This window comes from Anguilla anguilla, chromosome 14 (assembly GCF_013347855.1).
Source record: "Anguilla anguilla isolate fAngAng1 chromosome 14, fAngAng1.pri, whole genome shotgun sequence".
Taxonomy (NCBI): domain Eukaryota; kingdom Metazoa; phylum Chordata; class Actinopteri; order Anguilliformes; family Anguillidae; genus Anguilla; species Anguilla anguilla.
In genome coordinates, this window is record NC_049214.1 from 17,139,152 (window position 1) to 17,156,052 (window position 16,901).

The 16,901-nt window shown below is 42.8% G+C and overlaps 1 protein-coding gene across 10 annotated transcripts in view; it reads right to left on the bottom strand.

Moving 5' to 3' along the window:
* usp20 (ubiquitin specific peptidase 20) overlaps positions 1-16,901 on the bottom strand; it is a 28,030-nt gene that overhangs the window by 9,486 nt on the left and 1,643 nt on the right. For 5 of the 10 annotated variants that reach the window (XR_004762281.1, XR_004762279.1, XR_004762280.1 and 2 more), the window contains exons 3-24: positions 16,208-16,261; positions 15,808-15,870; positions 15,207-15,341; positions 14,859-14,961; positions 14,276-14,345; positions 14,010-14,123; positions 13,460-13,538; positions 12,376-12,817; positions 11,756-11,905; positions 11,531-11,643; positions 11,248-11,420; positions 10,755-10,849; positions 10,427-10,460; positions 10,176-10,221; positions 9,806-9,986; positions 9,524-9,662; positions 9,028-9,197; positions 8,122-8,203; positions 7,829-7,976; positions 7,497-7,599; positions 6,459-6,527; positions 5,979-6,165 (exon numbers count right to left, since the gene is read on the bottom strand). Coding sequence is in view for 5 of the 10 variants with exons in the window: in XM_035390665.1 (XP_035246556.1) it covers positions 6,008-6,165; positions 6,459-6,527; positions 7,497-7,599; positions 7,829-7,976; positions 8,122-8,203; positions 9,028-9,197; positions 9,524-9,662; positions 9,806-9,986; positions 10,176-10,221; positions 10,427-10,460; positions 10,755-10,849; positions 11,248-11,420; positions 11,531-11,643; positions 11,756-11,905; positions 12,376-12,817; positions 13,460-13,538; positions 14,010-14,123; positions 14,276-14,345; positions 14,859-14,961; positions 15,207-15,341; positions 15,808-15,870; positions 16,208-16,261 (2,721 nt within the window). In the remaining 5 variants the exon portion in view is untranslated. Of the gene's footprint in view, positions 1-581; positions 3,602-5,978; positions 6,166-6,458; positions 6,528-7,496; positions 7,600-7,828; positions 7,977-8,121; positions 8,204-9,027; positions 9,198-9,523; positions 9,663-9,805; positions 9,987-10,175; positions 10,222-10,426; positions 10,461-10,754; positions 10,850-11,247; positions 11,421-11,530; positions 11,644-11,755; positions 11,906-12,375; positions 12,818-13,459; positions 13,539-14,009; positions 14,124-14,275; positions 14,346-14,858; positions 14,962-15,206; positions 15,342-15,807; positions 15,871-16,207; positions 16,262-16,901 lie in introns of those variants that run through there. The other 5 variants (XM_035390665.1, XM_035390663.1, XM_035390666.1 and 2 more) reach the window with 4 other exon arrangements.

The window sequence follows — 16,901 nt, forward strand, 5'->3', positions numbered from 1 at the left end:
GGTGGGTGATTATTCTTTTATTTACAGTATTCAAGCACAGCTGGGAGGTTCTTCATCATGCAACGATAGTCACGATCCACTGCTGAGCAGAATCAATGGAGTTCTTCTGGTCCTCCACATTGCGCATTGATTTCAGCATCACTATGGGATACCACCGTAGAAACAAAGGAAAGTTGCATTTAAAATTCTGACTTGTATCATGACACAAAGCCCCAGGACCAGTAGTTATCTGCGGCTGTAAACTTATCCAAATTGGGACATTGTCCCCTTGCACGTTGATATTCTATAATTATTTTCAAATAAGGTTTTTTTGTTGAGAGGAAATTTGTCTTAGTATATGTCTTGGAATTTTTCTTTGAAATAAAATTGCATTCAGTGACAATTACCAATCAAATTGTGTGATTAGCATGACAAGCTTCACATTACAAAGTGCTTTCTCAGATAAAATTGAAAATTGACGATCCAGTTCAATTACTTTTCCATGTGCACCAAAACACTGAAAGTTGGGTGAATGTTACAGAGGGCAGGGAAACACAGATTAAGCAATACAACTATCAAATTCAATGAGACCACACAGCAAGACAGATTTGTGCATTTCCATTTATTCATAAGAGTAATTTTTCTCATTTGACTTTTTTGTGACCCCGCACATAGACAAGCACTGTTTGGAACCCTACTGAACAATTCTGCACCTATCCAAACACACGTTACAGCTACATGCAGTAAGTTCACCAACACGGCACTTGATTTCCTAGCACAGTTCAGTGTGACTTGACAATCATCTACAGAAAGGCCATTTTCAGGAAAATGTTCATATCGTACCCTGAAAGAGGAAACAATAAGTGAATATAATAATATAAAATGGACTTTCCTCCAGACACCCGTTTTTCTTTTTTAATTAATCGGCATGAATGCTAAACACAACATTCAGGCTGTTGAGAAGAATCATATAACAGTAAGTGACACAACACTGAAAAACAGGCTTAAACTGGATGCATAAAAATGCCTTTGTTTAAAACCAGAAGCAGTTATTCTTGTTTGATCTCCATTAACTTACTTTTTAGACATAGGGGCAAAGTTACACCATAATGAAACTGACATGTATGAATAATTTACAACACAGAGAAACAAAATCCCATATCCACTGCAATTCTACCACAAGCTGGGAGGTGCATTAAACCCCATGATTTCTCGTTACTCTTGGCCACATAATGTAGGAATGCAACTGCAGTTTATTCAGTTAATGCAACAGAAATAAAAGTGGGTTCAGCTTAACAGTAAATCAGCTTAATGCAGTATTAGTGTGTGTCTTAATAGCATGAGAACTTGACTAAAAACTAAATATAGAAGCGTCTCCACAACACTTAATTCATTACTCTTAAATGATCATTAAAATCGTTTGCTCCTGTAGTATATAGCTACTACATTGTCAATGCTAACCATTTGTACACTTCATAGTAAACTGTCACAGAGTTTTTCAGATGGAGAACCAAGATTCATTAATGTTGTAAATTCATCATGTAAGTTCCCTTTGGTTAGATTTTTTTGGGTCCTTCATTTAGACAGCTGACAAAGAAATCTCCAATTTCAAGGATTTTACACTACCACAAATGTAAGTATACTTGCATTGAGAAGAATTAAAATATTACTCTCACTGCAACATTGAGATAAAATATTATTTTTGTGGCTAGACATAAAAAGGCTTTGAACTTACTGAAAGGATATATCAAGTTATTATTCTGAGCATAACAACCACATTTTTTGTCATTGGTCTAACAGCAGTTTTAACATTATCACTAGGCACAGAAAAAAACAGACCAGACAGAAGGCAAATAGAATTTTGCATGAACATAAACTGCCAATTTTCATTCATCCTCTGTACATCTGAAGGGGTTAATGTAAAATGGACACAAAATGTGATTTATCCTAATTTATTTCTCCCCTACAGTAAAATAGTGCAGCCAAAATTATGAAGGTATGTACATGTTGCTGTTCTTAAAAAGACAGAAAACTTAGGGTTTCATCTCATCATCTTCTCCCCCACAGACGCGCACGTGTGCACACTGATATATACATGCACTTACATAAACGATAATCAGATCTGTTCATAACAGAAATCTGTGTGAATATGTAGTCTCCATAACATGAATCAGGTATAAGGCCACGCTGCAGTGAAGATATCTTATTTCATAACTGCATACCAAATGGGCTTTCATTCACCTTTCCATCAGGGGCACTGCAAAACTGAAAGCAATCAAAAAAATAACTAAGGCGGACTCCTGCCTTTAACTATAACTATGCCTTTTACAAAGAGTCACTGCTGTAGAGTCATCCCTAATGGAGCATACTAATGTAATTAGGCTTGTAAATAAATAATGGACTTAGTGACATCAACCCCCGGAGATGGGAAGAGTATTGACGTCTCCAGTGGCATGGATCTCAGCCTGTCAGCCTTCTGGGAGACTGAAGTCTGAAAAGGGACAGGACCTGCACAGCTGTGACGATTCCAGAGCCATGCTACGCTTCCAGGAGCACCCATCTACTGTGAATAATAATATGAGCACACTGTGCATTTGTGAACTGTGTCCATATAATGAAAGCAGCTGTGCTCTGGTTTACAGAAACCCTGCTGACAGTCGTGAGGACACACAGCATGGACCCATCTGCACAGCTCTCTTCCTCTGCTCATAAACAGCCTCCTGACTTCTGCAAAAACAGCAAGCCATAGCCTGCGCCCCATCCAATACCAAACCCTCACCCTCATGCAATGCCGGAAATTACAGCAGAAATACACTGCCATTGTGCAATTTCTGTGGAAGCAGCGCTTCCTGTGAGTTGCAAAATGTTGAAATGTAGAGTGTTGGTGGGCCGACTGAGCAGTTAACATCCCAGGCATGCACTCTCACATCTGGGAGCCGCATCTGGCTGGGTGACGTAGCCAGACAGGAGCTTAAGTAAGAGGGAAGCGTCATGATGATAAATGATCTCATCCAGGAAACTCCCCCTTGCTCTCTCACTCCCCTACTGATGCGTCATGAGTGCAGCAATCCTACCCTGTTCTCCTAGCCAACAGTGCAGTGACAAAAGAATAGTAATGCATTACACAGCTCAGAAGCAACAACCTGGGGCCAGGAAATACATTACACAACGCTGATCTTTACAGATCATTGGGCAAAGACCGGTGCTCCCTTCCAGACCAATGTCTGTTTGTGCTTGGAGCCATGCTTGCGAAGGAAAATAATTATATACAAGTGACGCACAGCACCTAACGCATCACCGCCCACCCCCACCCGCTACCCCCAGCCATGTGGTCAGTGAAGCCCCAGCAGTCGTTAGAGCTGACATCTGGCCATTCCACCATCACTATATTACACATCTACAAGAGCAGCCGTCTCCTTCTCCCTCCCTCCCTCTTCAGAGGGTTGCCATGTGTTTTTTTTAATTTAATAAATAATACTCCTACTCTTCTATTATAATATTTACTATATCTTCTTAAACCGGTAATAAAATGACACACTGCTACATTACAAAGTGCTCACAACATGGTTTCACCAAGGTGCAATTCAGTGCCATTTGCTCTCTTAAGGGGGTTTCGGACAACCTGCAAGATAAAAGAAAATAAAAATAAACACACTAGTTTAACGAAACAGTAAATTCCAAGAGGTTGGTGAGCAGATTAAAACTGATGTCAAGAGCAAAACATCTTGATGCTCAACCACACAAAGAATTTGTTTGTTTGGAGTAATGCATGAATAAAACAATTTCAAACTCTGATTGCAAACACATGTTGAATGTTAATGGTATGAAATGGTGATAAGCCAGGAAGAACCAGAGAGAGCCAGAATTTTATATAGTAGTCTTGGAACTTACAATAACAGCTTCGGGTCATTTGCAGTAAAGACCAGATCAGAATGATTCTTTTTATTTTCTTCTTTGGTTAATTATTTTATTTCAATTTATCGAATTACAACATCTCAACATCTTTCACTCTGCAGTCCATCAGCTGAGCTGCACATCCACCTCGCTGTAGGCACAATGCAGTGAAAAATGTTGAGCTAGGACAGGCAGACCACAGGTTCCCAACTGAGCAGAGCAGTTGCTAATGTGCAATGATGTGAAGAAACCCTTGTCATCCAAAACCTTTTCATCCTAGGTGCTGTTCTGACCAATTACATGTCACCAATAACAACACTATCAGTACAACACTAACACGCACATGAGAGAATGCACCTCCAGCATTAACGACCAGTGAACCTGGCAGTCAAATTCCTTTTAACTTTAAATGTGTGATAGTTTTCTGAACACATAATTTTCATCATTTTCATAAAGAATGAAGCATGAAATCATTTTGATTATTATCAAGGTACCCATCCAAGCAAGCCAACAAAATAATAATCTAATGAAAAGCTTTGACTAGCTTCTAAAGCCGAGGTCATTTTCCTGCCCTCGGATAATTTAGAAAGAATCCCCCCAACCCCCCAACCTCTTGGCTTGGCTGTGTGTCAGGAATGTTCGAAGTCATGAGAACACTCCTTCTTCAGAAACGCTTCACCACCCAGATTCATAGGCAGAGTCTTAAACTGTGAGATGTTTACACTACACGTTGAGCCATAGTTTCACATCGACAGTGTTCTGCTGAGCACGCACTCTACTGGCATACGGCACAGAATGTGAGCATTACGCTGTGGCAGCAGCATCTGCATGGTGGACACTTCATTCTAAATGTACTGCAGTCCATTGGATTTGGACAGTGACATACAATTTTTGTGGTTTTGGCTCTATACGTAAGCACATTTGATTTAAAATGAAACACTGAATATGAGGTTAAAGTGTAGAGTGTCAGCTTTAATTTGCGGGTATTTACATCCATATCAGATGAGCCACGTTGGCACTTTTTATACGTATGCATGGTACAGTACATTGTTAAGAAGCAAGAATGCACTGGTGAACTTAGCAATAGCAAACAACTTGGTAGACCAAGGAAGACCACTGTAGTAGATTACTGAAGAATACTTTAATTTGAATAATTACAAAGTAAAAACCCCTTTTCAACCGTGGGACACTCTCCAGGATGTAGGCATTGATGTGTCAAAGATAAGACTACATACACCAGGGTTCACCGCAAGATGCAAACCACTGGTAAGCCTGAAAAAACAGTCAGGTTAGCATCTGCAAAAAAGTACATTAAAAAACTGAAGAGTTCAGCAACAAACTTTCATGGACAGATGGGACAAGTATTGACCTGTACAAAAGTAATGGACAAAGAAAGAAAATAATGACTCATGATCCAAAGCACCCACCCCTTCCATCTGTCAAACATGGTGGAGGTATTGTTATGGCTTGGGCATGTATGTCTGCCACTGAAACTGGCTGATTTGTCTTTATTGATGATGTGACTGCTGATGGTAGCAACAGGATGAATTCTAAAGTGCACAAAAACACATTATCTGCTCCGATCCAACCACATGCCTCAAAACTTATTGGATGGGACCTGACCTCACAGCAGGATAATGACCCCAAACACACTGTAAAAGCAACAAAGAAGTTTTTCAGGGCAAAAACGTGACATCTTGATTGGCCAAGTCAATCTCCCGACCTGAATCCAAATGAACACGTGTTTCATTTGCTAAAGACGAAACAAGCCTGGCAGAGCATCACCAGGGAGGATACCCAGCGTCTGGTGATTTCGCAGACTTCAGGCAGTAATCAAATGCACAGATTTTCAACCAAGTACTAAATATGGTGACTTAATTTAAGGTTATTTTCATTTGCCCCCTATAATGGGGGAAATACTACAAAAGGGGCTGTAAGTCCTACATGGATCACTCGATCTGGATGTACATACCCGTGCTGGAGAACACGGCCAAAACGACATAAACTGTGTCGCCGTCAAAATCCTGGTGAACTGCACTGTAACTGCTGGGGAACATGTGAACATGTGGGATGCAGCAGTGACACCGGAGCGGGAGGGAACTCACGTTTATCCCAGCACAGAGCAGCCGGGGGCTCAGAGGGCCCTGGTCTCCGCCTCTATCTTACGCTCCCCGTGGAGGCTGTCGGTGTCGGCCGGCACCACCGTCTGCCGCACCGCGATCTCCGGGCCCCCGCCGTAAATGCTGAGCAGGTACTGCCAGGTCTCCTCCGATATCTGCCCATAGTCTGCCCCTGGTATCCAAGCAGCCAACAGCCTGAGTTATACACAGCCAATTCCTACCAACTCCCAAAACACAACTGCAGGTCTACATGTATAACACACACACAAACAGGTACAGTCACACAACCACTCAAATAAATATCATACACATACAAATGCAAGCAGAGTTGTTAGCCTTGAAAACGACAGCTTCATGTCTACTTTTATCCTTTAGAAATGCAGCACGTTCTTCAAATCACAAAAGCTAAATGCTGTTTTCTGTACTTCTTCTGATTCTGTATATGTGGAGCTTGGGGATCCCTACCTTGCTTGAGTTGTATATGACCACCTTTCATTACTCCAATTTTGCTGTTGTCTATTGGCCCTGGAGGCTCTGAGAATGACATTGAGAAAGGGACAGGTCAGAGAAATAATGCAGACATTTACATCTATGCTTAACTCCAGAATCCTGCAGGATGTACGCTCCAGTCACAACATTGCTGTTATTTTGATAAGACTTTATTCTATTAGCACAAACTAAACTTATTAGGTGAAGTTAATCAATTAGCTATTACTGATCAATGATCCTCAGAATCAATAATCATGCTTTATATTTTATCAGCAATTATGTAGAGCACATATGTAGAGCCGGGGAACATAGGACCCTGGGAACACAGGACCCTTTGTCATGTTCCCATTATGTTCCATATAAGTCTGGGGAACACAATCCCCTCCTATAATGAATAGCAAAACCAGGTCACGGAACAGTTCTTTTGTAAGCCTCTAGTCTCTGTACATTAAACAGAATTTACAACTGGATAAAAGCAAGATAAATACATGGATGAATGTGGTTAGATTGGATTTAAACATGGATATTGTAGAGCACAGTATGTGCACCACAAGCATGCACTTTCAGTTTTAAGCACCATAAAATGAGAGAAAAACATGAATCTCTTGATACCGACTTGATGAACAGGAGGTTTTAAAGTGCCATTTCCTGCCTTTAAGGAGCAGTGTGACTATGCAATGTTCTTTTCTTCAACAAAGCAGAACCTTTAAACCTATTCTAGAAAAGGGCTGATATCTTCACAACTGTATTTTAAAAGCTCAAAGGATTTGGAAAAATTCAGAGTTCAGAAATTTTTATCAGACTTGACTTACCAATACATGCCAAGTAGAACTTCCTTTTCTGAGCAGATAGCACTTAAAATTTTAAACACTGGGTTGGATTTTCACCATATGTTAAACGACAGGTGAAGTACACTGGCTGACAGTATAACAGTTGAGTCCCAAACAACTTAAGCCCTCAACATTCTGGTTCCGTGACACCACAGTCATCACCAAATGGAGGCTGAGGGCATACCATTGTCCTTCCCCTTGACGAAGCTCTCCCACTCCCGGAACCACTGCATGCTGATGCACAGGATGACTGTGGGAGCTTCCTCTGCCTGGAACTCTTTATTCAGCTGCAGGGAGAGGCACAAGCCTTTCAAAATTCTTGCATTTAAAAATAAATTACATATTTTTAAAAAATATATTTATTATTAATCAGTTACACCCATCGCCATGTTCATTTCTGAGTTTCCTATGATCAGGAAAAAAACTTTGAAGAAGAGAACCGTGCTACATGCTGTAGCTCAGGCCACAACGTGGGCCAGATGCTGCAACCATCGAACCCCATCTCCTCTCAGATACCTTAATGAAGGTGTCGATCTCCACCTTCCTGCGCTTGGCCAGAGCTTCGATTTCCACCTGGCAAATGGCGCACACGTATAGGTGGTTCACAGCAGGCCCTCCTCCAAAGCTGAGAGACAGCAATGACACCACGGTGATGAGGGCTGACCTTGGACACCAGAGCACAGGACTTGCACCCCATATTACAACGCTACAGCAACAGAACCACCAATCTATATGACTCAACTACGGTTCAGATGCATGTGCCTGTGGATGTCGGAGGAGAGTCACCACAGTCACCCTTTCATAAATACCTGTTATAGAGGTATTCCCAAACATTCTGGGGCAGGATCACCACCAGGTCATCGATGTAATGGTACTTGTTTGGAGGAATTCCTGCTCATAAGTAAAAGAAAAAATGACAATGAATGATCTAAGCTGGTTCATTAAGACTGACTGTATTCGCCTAAGTATAGTGGATTGTGAAGACAGCATAGTGTTAATGCACTGGTGGGGTTTTACACCCAGGGAGTTTAACTACACCACAACATACTGGAGTAAAAGGAAAGGAGTGCAGTAAACCAGGAGGATTTGGTAATACATGCTTAAATATGCCAATTCTCATATTTTTCCTACACCCTGAAATATACACTACTGTTGTTGGCACAGAATCATGTGGTTGGTGGTGATTGTGACTTGGTAAAGGTGCGAAGGTTTAAGAAAACACAGGTCTTGAAATAGTTCTTGATCACAAGCATTTTAGGTTTACTTATCAGGCTCATAACCTTATGGTATTATGAGACTGACGCTGTTGAAACTCTGTTGTAAGATTAGCTCACCTGGAAATGTCCTTTGCTATTTATTTTTGGTTTTCCAAAACATGCAAAAACAGTGGAACACTGACGCACACTTGTTTCTGAGTGCATGAGCTTCAGTTTTTAACAGTGTTTAACACAATAATGTGATTTTAACAAAATGCGGGGCAACAAGTTCCCTAAAGGCAGGACACATGTCCAGGTTGATATATGAATAAGAGGTTCATGTAGGAAATGGGTGGTAAAGCGGGGCCTTTCGTGCGTCATAACTAACAAAAAAACATCCTGGCTGATATCACACCGAATATAAAGACGTTTCCTGAGGGCATGACTGACACATAACGATGTGATCGACGATGGAGGGAGATAACAAGGAGGCAGGAGTTTCCTGGGGGCAGGACCCACCTCCATGCTGACACAGGAAGGTATGGTTGGTGATGGGGCCGGGTTCGGTGAAAGTGTTGAACTTGTTCAGCCACTCGCGGGAGATGTAGAACTGCAGGAGGCTGGGCTCCTTGAGGTTGGCCAGGGCCACCACTTTCTGCCTCTCCCTCACCGACTCCTCACTGCTCTTCCTGCCGCACAGACCCAACACAACCCGCACATGCTAATTACCCAGGTCTCACTCCCCCCCAAACAAAACATGCTGTTTAGCACACATCTTTCATAGAAGCTAAATGCACTCAAAATAATTACCCAGACAGTTCTTTTTTCTGTCAGACCGCAGCAATAAGAACAGCGATAAGAAAGGTAAAATAAGTTTCACCTTTGAGCACAAAGCATTTGCAGCAATGAGCATCATGGAGATCATACTAAAAAACTATAGATAAAACTATAAAAGCTATGCAATTAATATATTCATATTGGAGTGTGGTGGAATTATACTGCTGACTGGTCCTACCTGTAGAAGAGCACATAAGCCTCAGAGTTCTGCACCACGGTCTCGTGCACCTCTGTGACGTACTGGTCATCAAACTCATACCACTGCCCATTGATAACATTCTGGCAGTAGGCAATGTAATGTCCGCCTGTTTGGAATTCAAAAAGGGGAAAAACCAAGACAGACTGGGAGTTATTCATTTCTGAGAAACAAATATACATTCATAATTTCCCCTTTAAATCCTTCCCCCTGGTGTTCGAGCGGTGAACTTCTACCTTTAAAAGGTAAGTAAAGAAAACTTACTTCCAGCAGTACCATGGTGACAGATCACAGAGAGGAGGTCATAGGTTGTGATCTGGGAGGGGCTTTCCTTGGCCAGAAAAGGTCGGAGGTCAAGTCCCTCCAAAGGAAATGACACATGGCTATTGATTTTGAAGGAGTACATCACCTCATGTCGAAATCGTTTCAGGTGAATACACAAAATCTGAGGGTGAAAGGGCATGAACAGTTATACCACTTTAATGCAACCATGTCATAGCAGACCCAAGCACATACATTCTTCCTCACACAGAATACAAACCTGACATCGGTACCTTCTTATTTTATTATTTACTTATCATTAACATTAACAGAGCAGGTACAGAGGCAGAAGAGGGAAAAAAAGAACACTCACTTCTGGAAGGCGAAGAACCTTACAATATTTAACACCATTTCTCAATCTGGAAGATTTGGAATAAAACAAGAGGTACAATTATTGGCGGCCAACACCTGATCATATAATGGAGCAGTAGTTCAGGAAACTAGCTGTTAGAATCTACGTAACCTCAAAGTTTTTCATGCTGTAGGTTTCCTGTTAGACAGTCAGACTATTTTTATTCTACATTACATGCTAGTTATCGGCACCATTCAAATTTCCATACTCACTTTTTACATCTTTCACAGCTGTACATGTTGTCACCTGCAACACATTAAATCAACACTGCTAAGATCAGGAGGAGCACGACAGGGAATGCCATCGATAAACTCTCTCAATGTTGCTAAAATTTCCTTTAAACCATAAAAATAGGGGAATGAAAAATGGATTGAAAGCCATTCTCGCAGTTCTCCTTGTGTTTTTTCCAAGATGGTTATCGTTAATAATGTTGTACTAAATGCCATCTGGTTTTTAATAGTTAGTGGAGGTGGTGGAAAATGTAATGCCAGTGACACTAAGTATAAAGTGCAGAGGAAGTAATGCTATGCAGCCCCCCACCTTTCAGTTCATCCGCAGCAAAGAAGGCAGCCAGGCAGTCTTCCAGTGTGACCATGGGGCCCCAAAACCAGCTGGGGATGCAGGACACCACAAACCTGCAGGCCACAGCCAGATTATATTATAAAGACACACAGGGCTTGTTCCAATTGCTTATTTTCACTCCTTGTATCTCTTCCTCGCTCTTTAGCTCCACCCACTAGAGGCACAAAAAAAGGACGAGAGGATGATTGGTATGCACCCGAGGACAGATAAAATAAACGTTTGGAAGAGCCGACAGAAGTTGCTGAATTCTTGGATAAAATCCCACTGCTTTCTATGACAGACTGCTTCACACCCCACCTTTGAGTTTAGCTACTTCGAAAACAGTATGAACAACCGCACTGTCCGACGTGGTCGCACGTGTCATACCAACTAGTTCATTTGAAGCATGCGGAAGCTTTCAGTGGGCCCATCTCCACCCATGCCCCATCCCCATGCCTCCTCCCTAATATACCTGCGGATGGAGTCCATGATGTAGGAGATCCAGCCCTGCGAGGCGTAGCTGTCGGGGCAGGAGCCGGTCTTTGCCGGAAGGTTCTGGTGGATGGAGGAGTGTAACTTAGCCAGGTCCTCTTTCCCGGGGATGGGCAGGGACAGGTCCTGGAACGTCTCCACGGTGGTGGACACCTGAGGTGGGCGAGAGGGAAGCTCAGCGGCGTGAGCGGCAGTGCAGCCACAGCGGCGCATGCACACGCGCAGCCAGGAGCCTCCGCCGCGCGGGTCAGGGGCACACCCACCCTGTCACAGGTCAGACACTGCACCAGGCTCAGGATGGAGCCGTCGAATATGTCCGAGATCACGCTGCGGTAGCGCGCCTGCTTCTTCTTTTTGGCACCCAGCAGAAGATGGGCTGTGGGGGTCAGGGGGTCGGGGGAAGAAGCAGCACGAGTTAGCACAACGACAGGTTTACTGATGAGAAGCACACAGCGCCACGTTGGGTCTGGAGTAGGAAAACGCCGCACCTTTCTTGAGGGAGTAGGCCACCCCTACGGACCTCAGGGGGCTGGAGCGTGGAGGGCTGCTGGACAGCTTGGGGTGCAGCTCCTGCAGGCTGCGCGTGGGACTGCATGGCCGAGAGGAGTTGCAGTGCATTGACGCCTCGTTGTCAGGCTCTAAAAGGACAAAAGACCCCATCAGGTCAGACCCCAGGTGCAGACAATGGGAGTGCAGGACAGGCTCCATGCCTGAGGGCAGCTGAGGAGCATTCCAGTGTCTAAAGCACACAGAGAGAAGATGTTCTAACTGACTTACTGCTGTGAGAGCTCACTTTTCAGGGGCCATACCACTTTGATGAACTTCTACCATATTACTTGTTTACTAGCTCAGAAGTTCATTTTCCATTTGTGGACATATCACACATTTATTAAACTGGCTGTTTACTGCTGTTTACTTATTGGAACCTTTGTGATATAAGCTGATATACAAGCTCAGGTGCAAATAACTGGTCATAAAAATAGCATCTGAACAGAGCTGCATAAGAAACGAAACGACTGATTTTGTCATGGCAGTCTTTATTTTCCCAGAGGAGAATGGTTTCTTGTTGTGGGTAAAAACAGGGGGAAAGCGCATGGGAGACACACACCTGGAGCACTGCGGCTTTGGCTCTGGTTGTGTGGGCTGTTTGAGGGCACGCCCTCGTCCTCCGCCCCCCGAGCGGGGTCCCCCTCCTCTGCCGCCGTGTCCACATCGGCATCCTCGTCCATCTCCTGGGAGCCTCCGTGGAGGGGGGAGCCCGAGACCCTCCTCTCCTTCAGCCGCTCCTTCTCCGAGATGCCCCCGCCCCGGCCGCCGCACTCGTCCTGTATGAGGAGCTCGGCCTCGCCCGGGCCCCGCCCCTCGCAGCCCTCGCCCCGGTCGCTGCTGGAGCCCGAGTCGCAGGACAGGAACTCGTCCTCGGAGGGGCTGCAGTCCCCGTCCCGCCGCTCGTCCCCCTCGCCCCGCTCGCACCCCCCGCTCTCGGCCAGCGGCTCTTTCAGCTCCTCGTGGAGCTGGTCCATTAGACAGCGGAGGAACTCCTGAGTGTCCTGCGCAGACACGAGAATGCAGACTAAGCCATACGCATGCACATACCAGCAGCTATACCACCATATACAGTGCTTCTCCTGAATGGCTGAAGTTAAGCAGGTGTGGGCTTGGTTAGTACTTGGCTGAGAGACACTGGGAACGCAGGCAACGCCATCTTGCAGATAAGAAGTTAAACTGAAATCCTGACTCAATGGACACGGACATTGAAGATCCCATAAAGCATTGTAAAGAGCAAAGGGTTCCCTAGTGTCCCAGCAAATTTAAATGGCTCAATTTCCTCCCTCTCCAACTATGCTAATGAGTGGTGATTGTTCTAGTATAAAATGGCTGCTGTGCATCATCCAGGTGGGTGCTACAAATTGATGGAGGCTGAGGTGAGATTCCTGCTTTTACTGTGTAGCTCTTAGACTTTCATGAAAAGTGCTATATAAATGGCATCTATTATTAATTATTATTGAAGTGCTCTTGCTTTGATGCTTGCACAAAAACAAGGAGCTGTTATGTCAACTGTTATTTAAACATGCTAAATCTTTTAGTGATCTTCGGGTACATTTTTGTATTGCTAGGTTTGGCAGACAAAATCAGCCCATTTCACAGAGGGACTCTGCCATCTTCTGCATCTACCGGGAAGATCTCCATACCTGTTGGGCATAGCCTCTGAACATGGGGTTAACCAGCTTGATGCCGTGGGACAGGCTTGTGGGGACCACATAACTGGGCCTGAGAGAGGGGAGAGAGCTGTACTATTGCATCAATGTCACTTTACTTTAACTTATTTTCATAATGCTCATGAAATTCGCTCATCAGGACAAACTGCGAGGGGTTTACAAATTAATAATTTTTCTGCAACCTATTCACTTTAATCAGAGGTGACAGCTCAATTTTACATTTTAATACCTTTTTAAAGAATGATTAATCACAATGACATGGTGACATTTGTATGAAACTGGCATTGGTATAAATGTATTTAGTATACATTTATAATTTGTATACTAATATTTGAGTTAAATTATTAAGCATTGAGGGCTGCTAAATTTAGCATAGACACTAGCCTCTGGAAAACATCACTGATTCCTGCTAGAACTAGCAAGCATTTCCCACAAGGAACAATGCTCCACCATTAACAACGGCTTCTAGTCACAGGAGGTGCTGCTACATGCTACTTATTTTCTAGGTCAGGTGCTAATGTACCGTTTCTTGTGCCAGAGCTCAGAGATGAGCTTCTGGTAGCTTTTACACAGTGCTGGCTTCTTGTCAGTTCGGACCAATCCACCACAGTCCAGGAAGAACTGAGTCAGTGGGGGGCTAGAGGGAATAGGAATGTGTTAACCAAACACTGTGAAGTTATTAATAATATATCCCAATCTCCCAATGTTTCAACATGTCAAGCGCACTATAAGGCACAGAACATTAAAGGAACTAAAGTAAACCATAGAAAATGTAGGCTGTGCACAAACCAGTTAGATAGAGCTTGGAGAGCAGCATTCATGTAGCAGGAATTGCCAATGTTTTTCATCCCAGTGAGTCCTTTGTGAAAATAACAGAACACAAAAATCACAATATTTATGTTAATGTATTCTCAAGGGCTGAAATGCAGTCTACTTTAAGGGCAAAATGTTTTCATGTGAAATAGTCCACCAGTCACCAAGATGAATCACGGTGTTTGTGTCACACAGTAGAAGGTCATGTTTCACAGAACTACACAGTAACTTCAAACAAAGCCTTCTCTTTCTTATACACTCAAATTATTGGAAATAATGCCCAAATAAAAAAGCTGAAAAGCTGCTGTGCATACACTAATCCTCCAGAGTAAATGCCCATAACCTTAGATTACACAGTGTGGAATGTGCTATTGAGTGTGAAACTACTGTGCTTTCCTGACAGAGGAAATCAGGCAGCGTACTCGCTACATGCCTGTACATGAACTGATTTTGGTTTTATGGCACTTCAGTATTAAAGCAAACACATGTGTGAGTGAATAATTGTACATCTGTTTGTGTGTGTGTGTGGGAGGGGCCTCACAAATGAGCACGGTAATACCTCGCGGTTTCAGCTCATCATCCTCTGACTCAGACTCCTCTTCATCGGCCACTGCGATTGGTACAGCCTTCAGAGGGTGACTTGCTGTTTGAGGAGCGGGCTCCTGGTAAATTCAACATTTTCAAACATTGTTATTAACTTCTTTAACAAATTCAAAATTCCCCAAGCTGCCAATTACAGAAAATGTTCTCTAGCCCTAAACCTACAGCAGAGACTACCATGCCCAATGGTCCATGGAAGTCTAAATGCATATTTACAAAAGGGTATTTTCCATTTGGTCCAGAAAGTTGCCAATTTATGTAAGTAAAGGCAAGCAAAACTGGCCAAAAATAAGGTTTAGTTTCATACCTGCTCCAGCGACTTGCAGTGGTGGTTACCAGACACAGGCACAACTGGCCTGTGTTCCAGGAACACTTCCCTCTCACAGATATAGCACCAGATCCTGAATGTGGTAAGGTTGACCGTCAGGTTGTGCTTTTTAGCCTGGGATAAAAGCATAATTAAGGAAATTAAAGACAAGTACATAACATAACTGAAAGAGTAAGATAAAATGTTCTGCAGCTGGAACAATCACAAGAACAATTTGTCTGATCCTCCTGTATCTCTGCTGCCCTCTTCTGGAAGCAGTAGACATAATGGATATTATTATGAGGCACAAAAAGCATTCTGCCTTTTATTTTTATCACAAAGTTCAGTTGTAGACATCCAGACCAATGAGTGAGGTGAATATGGACCATAACACACTGAATTTTCATTCGGTAATGTTAGAGGAGGGAATCAGCACTAGGGTTTAAATTAATACCAATGACAGTATTCATTGAAAATATCATGGTTGTATTCAGAAATATTGTGGTGCTCATTAACTGGTTGAAGGGTATTCAGAAAGGATGAAAAATTACCCATTTTGTGATACCAAGTTGAACAGAAGGCCTTCTGGTCTTCAGCCTACCTGTGCATGCAAAGTGCTGTGATCCGAGTAGGACTCCCCACAACCAACATAGGGACAATCATTCTACGAGAAACACAAACACATGGCTAAGAGAACTGAAAGCTGCTTTTTCTTAACATCTATAACATCATATTTGACATTTTTATATCTCATTTTAAAGGATAACATGAAATGAACAAACTCATTATACTCATATTATTAACACACATATAGATGTGTGTGTGTGTGTGTGTGTGTGTGTGTACGTGCGTGTGTGTGTCTGTGTGCAAGACAGTTCAAATTATTACGTTTTCATGAAAATATATTATGTCCCCCATGATCATGTTTCTGTGGATTATCTGTTTCCGGTAATAATATGTTCTCCTGTAGCAGTATGAGGACAACTGGCTTTGAGCTTTACCTGTAGACAAGCCCAAAGGTTAGGGCCTCCTGCACCACAGGACTGGCATGTCCCCTTCAACATGGAAAAAATGACCAGAATTACTAATGGTGGCTCTGAAGTAAAGCCATCTTATTCCGTAGGCTAAATCTCTGTGCAAAATTCTAAGTGCAATTTTAATGTCGTGTATTGAAATAGATAGTTACACAATGTTTTCATTTTAACCTTTACTTCAACCAATTTTTATATTTTACATCCAACTTTAAAATTAAAGATGACTTTAAAATCCACTATGCCTAGAATCTGGATCAGGCTTATTAGGCTAATTAGTTATCATTTTTTCATAACAGCGAGCATAATATTTCCCCCATATTAAAACATGTTTTATCATTTACACCAGAACTGTTTCCAGAGCGACTAGCCCTCAACAGAGACCATAAAGAACTTTTTAAATGTCTAAATACATGATATTAAGGCATTAGCCTATACTTTTAAATGTTGCTTCATGGGATCTTTTTTATCTGACAAAATAATTTAAATAAGATGTGTGATGTCACACTGGAAGATTGCAGATTAATCACCTGCTGAGTCATACCAAAAATGCTAAAAGGTGGAACACTGTCTCCTTGTTTTCTCCCAGCTTTACAGGATGAACCAGCATCCTGTCTGTTGGGAATTTTTGTAAGTGAAGCTGACTTTCACTGCGGAAGCTTTA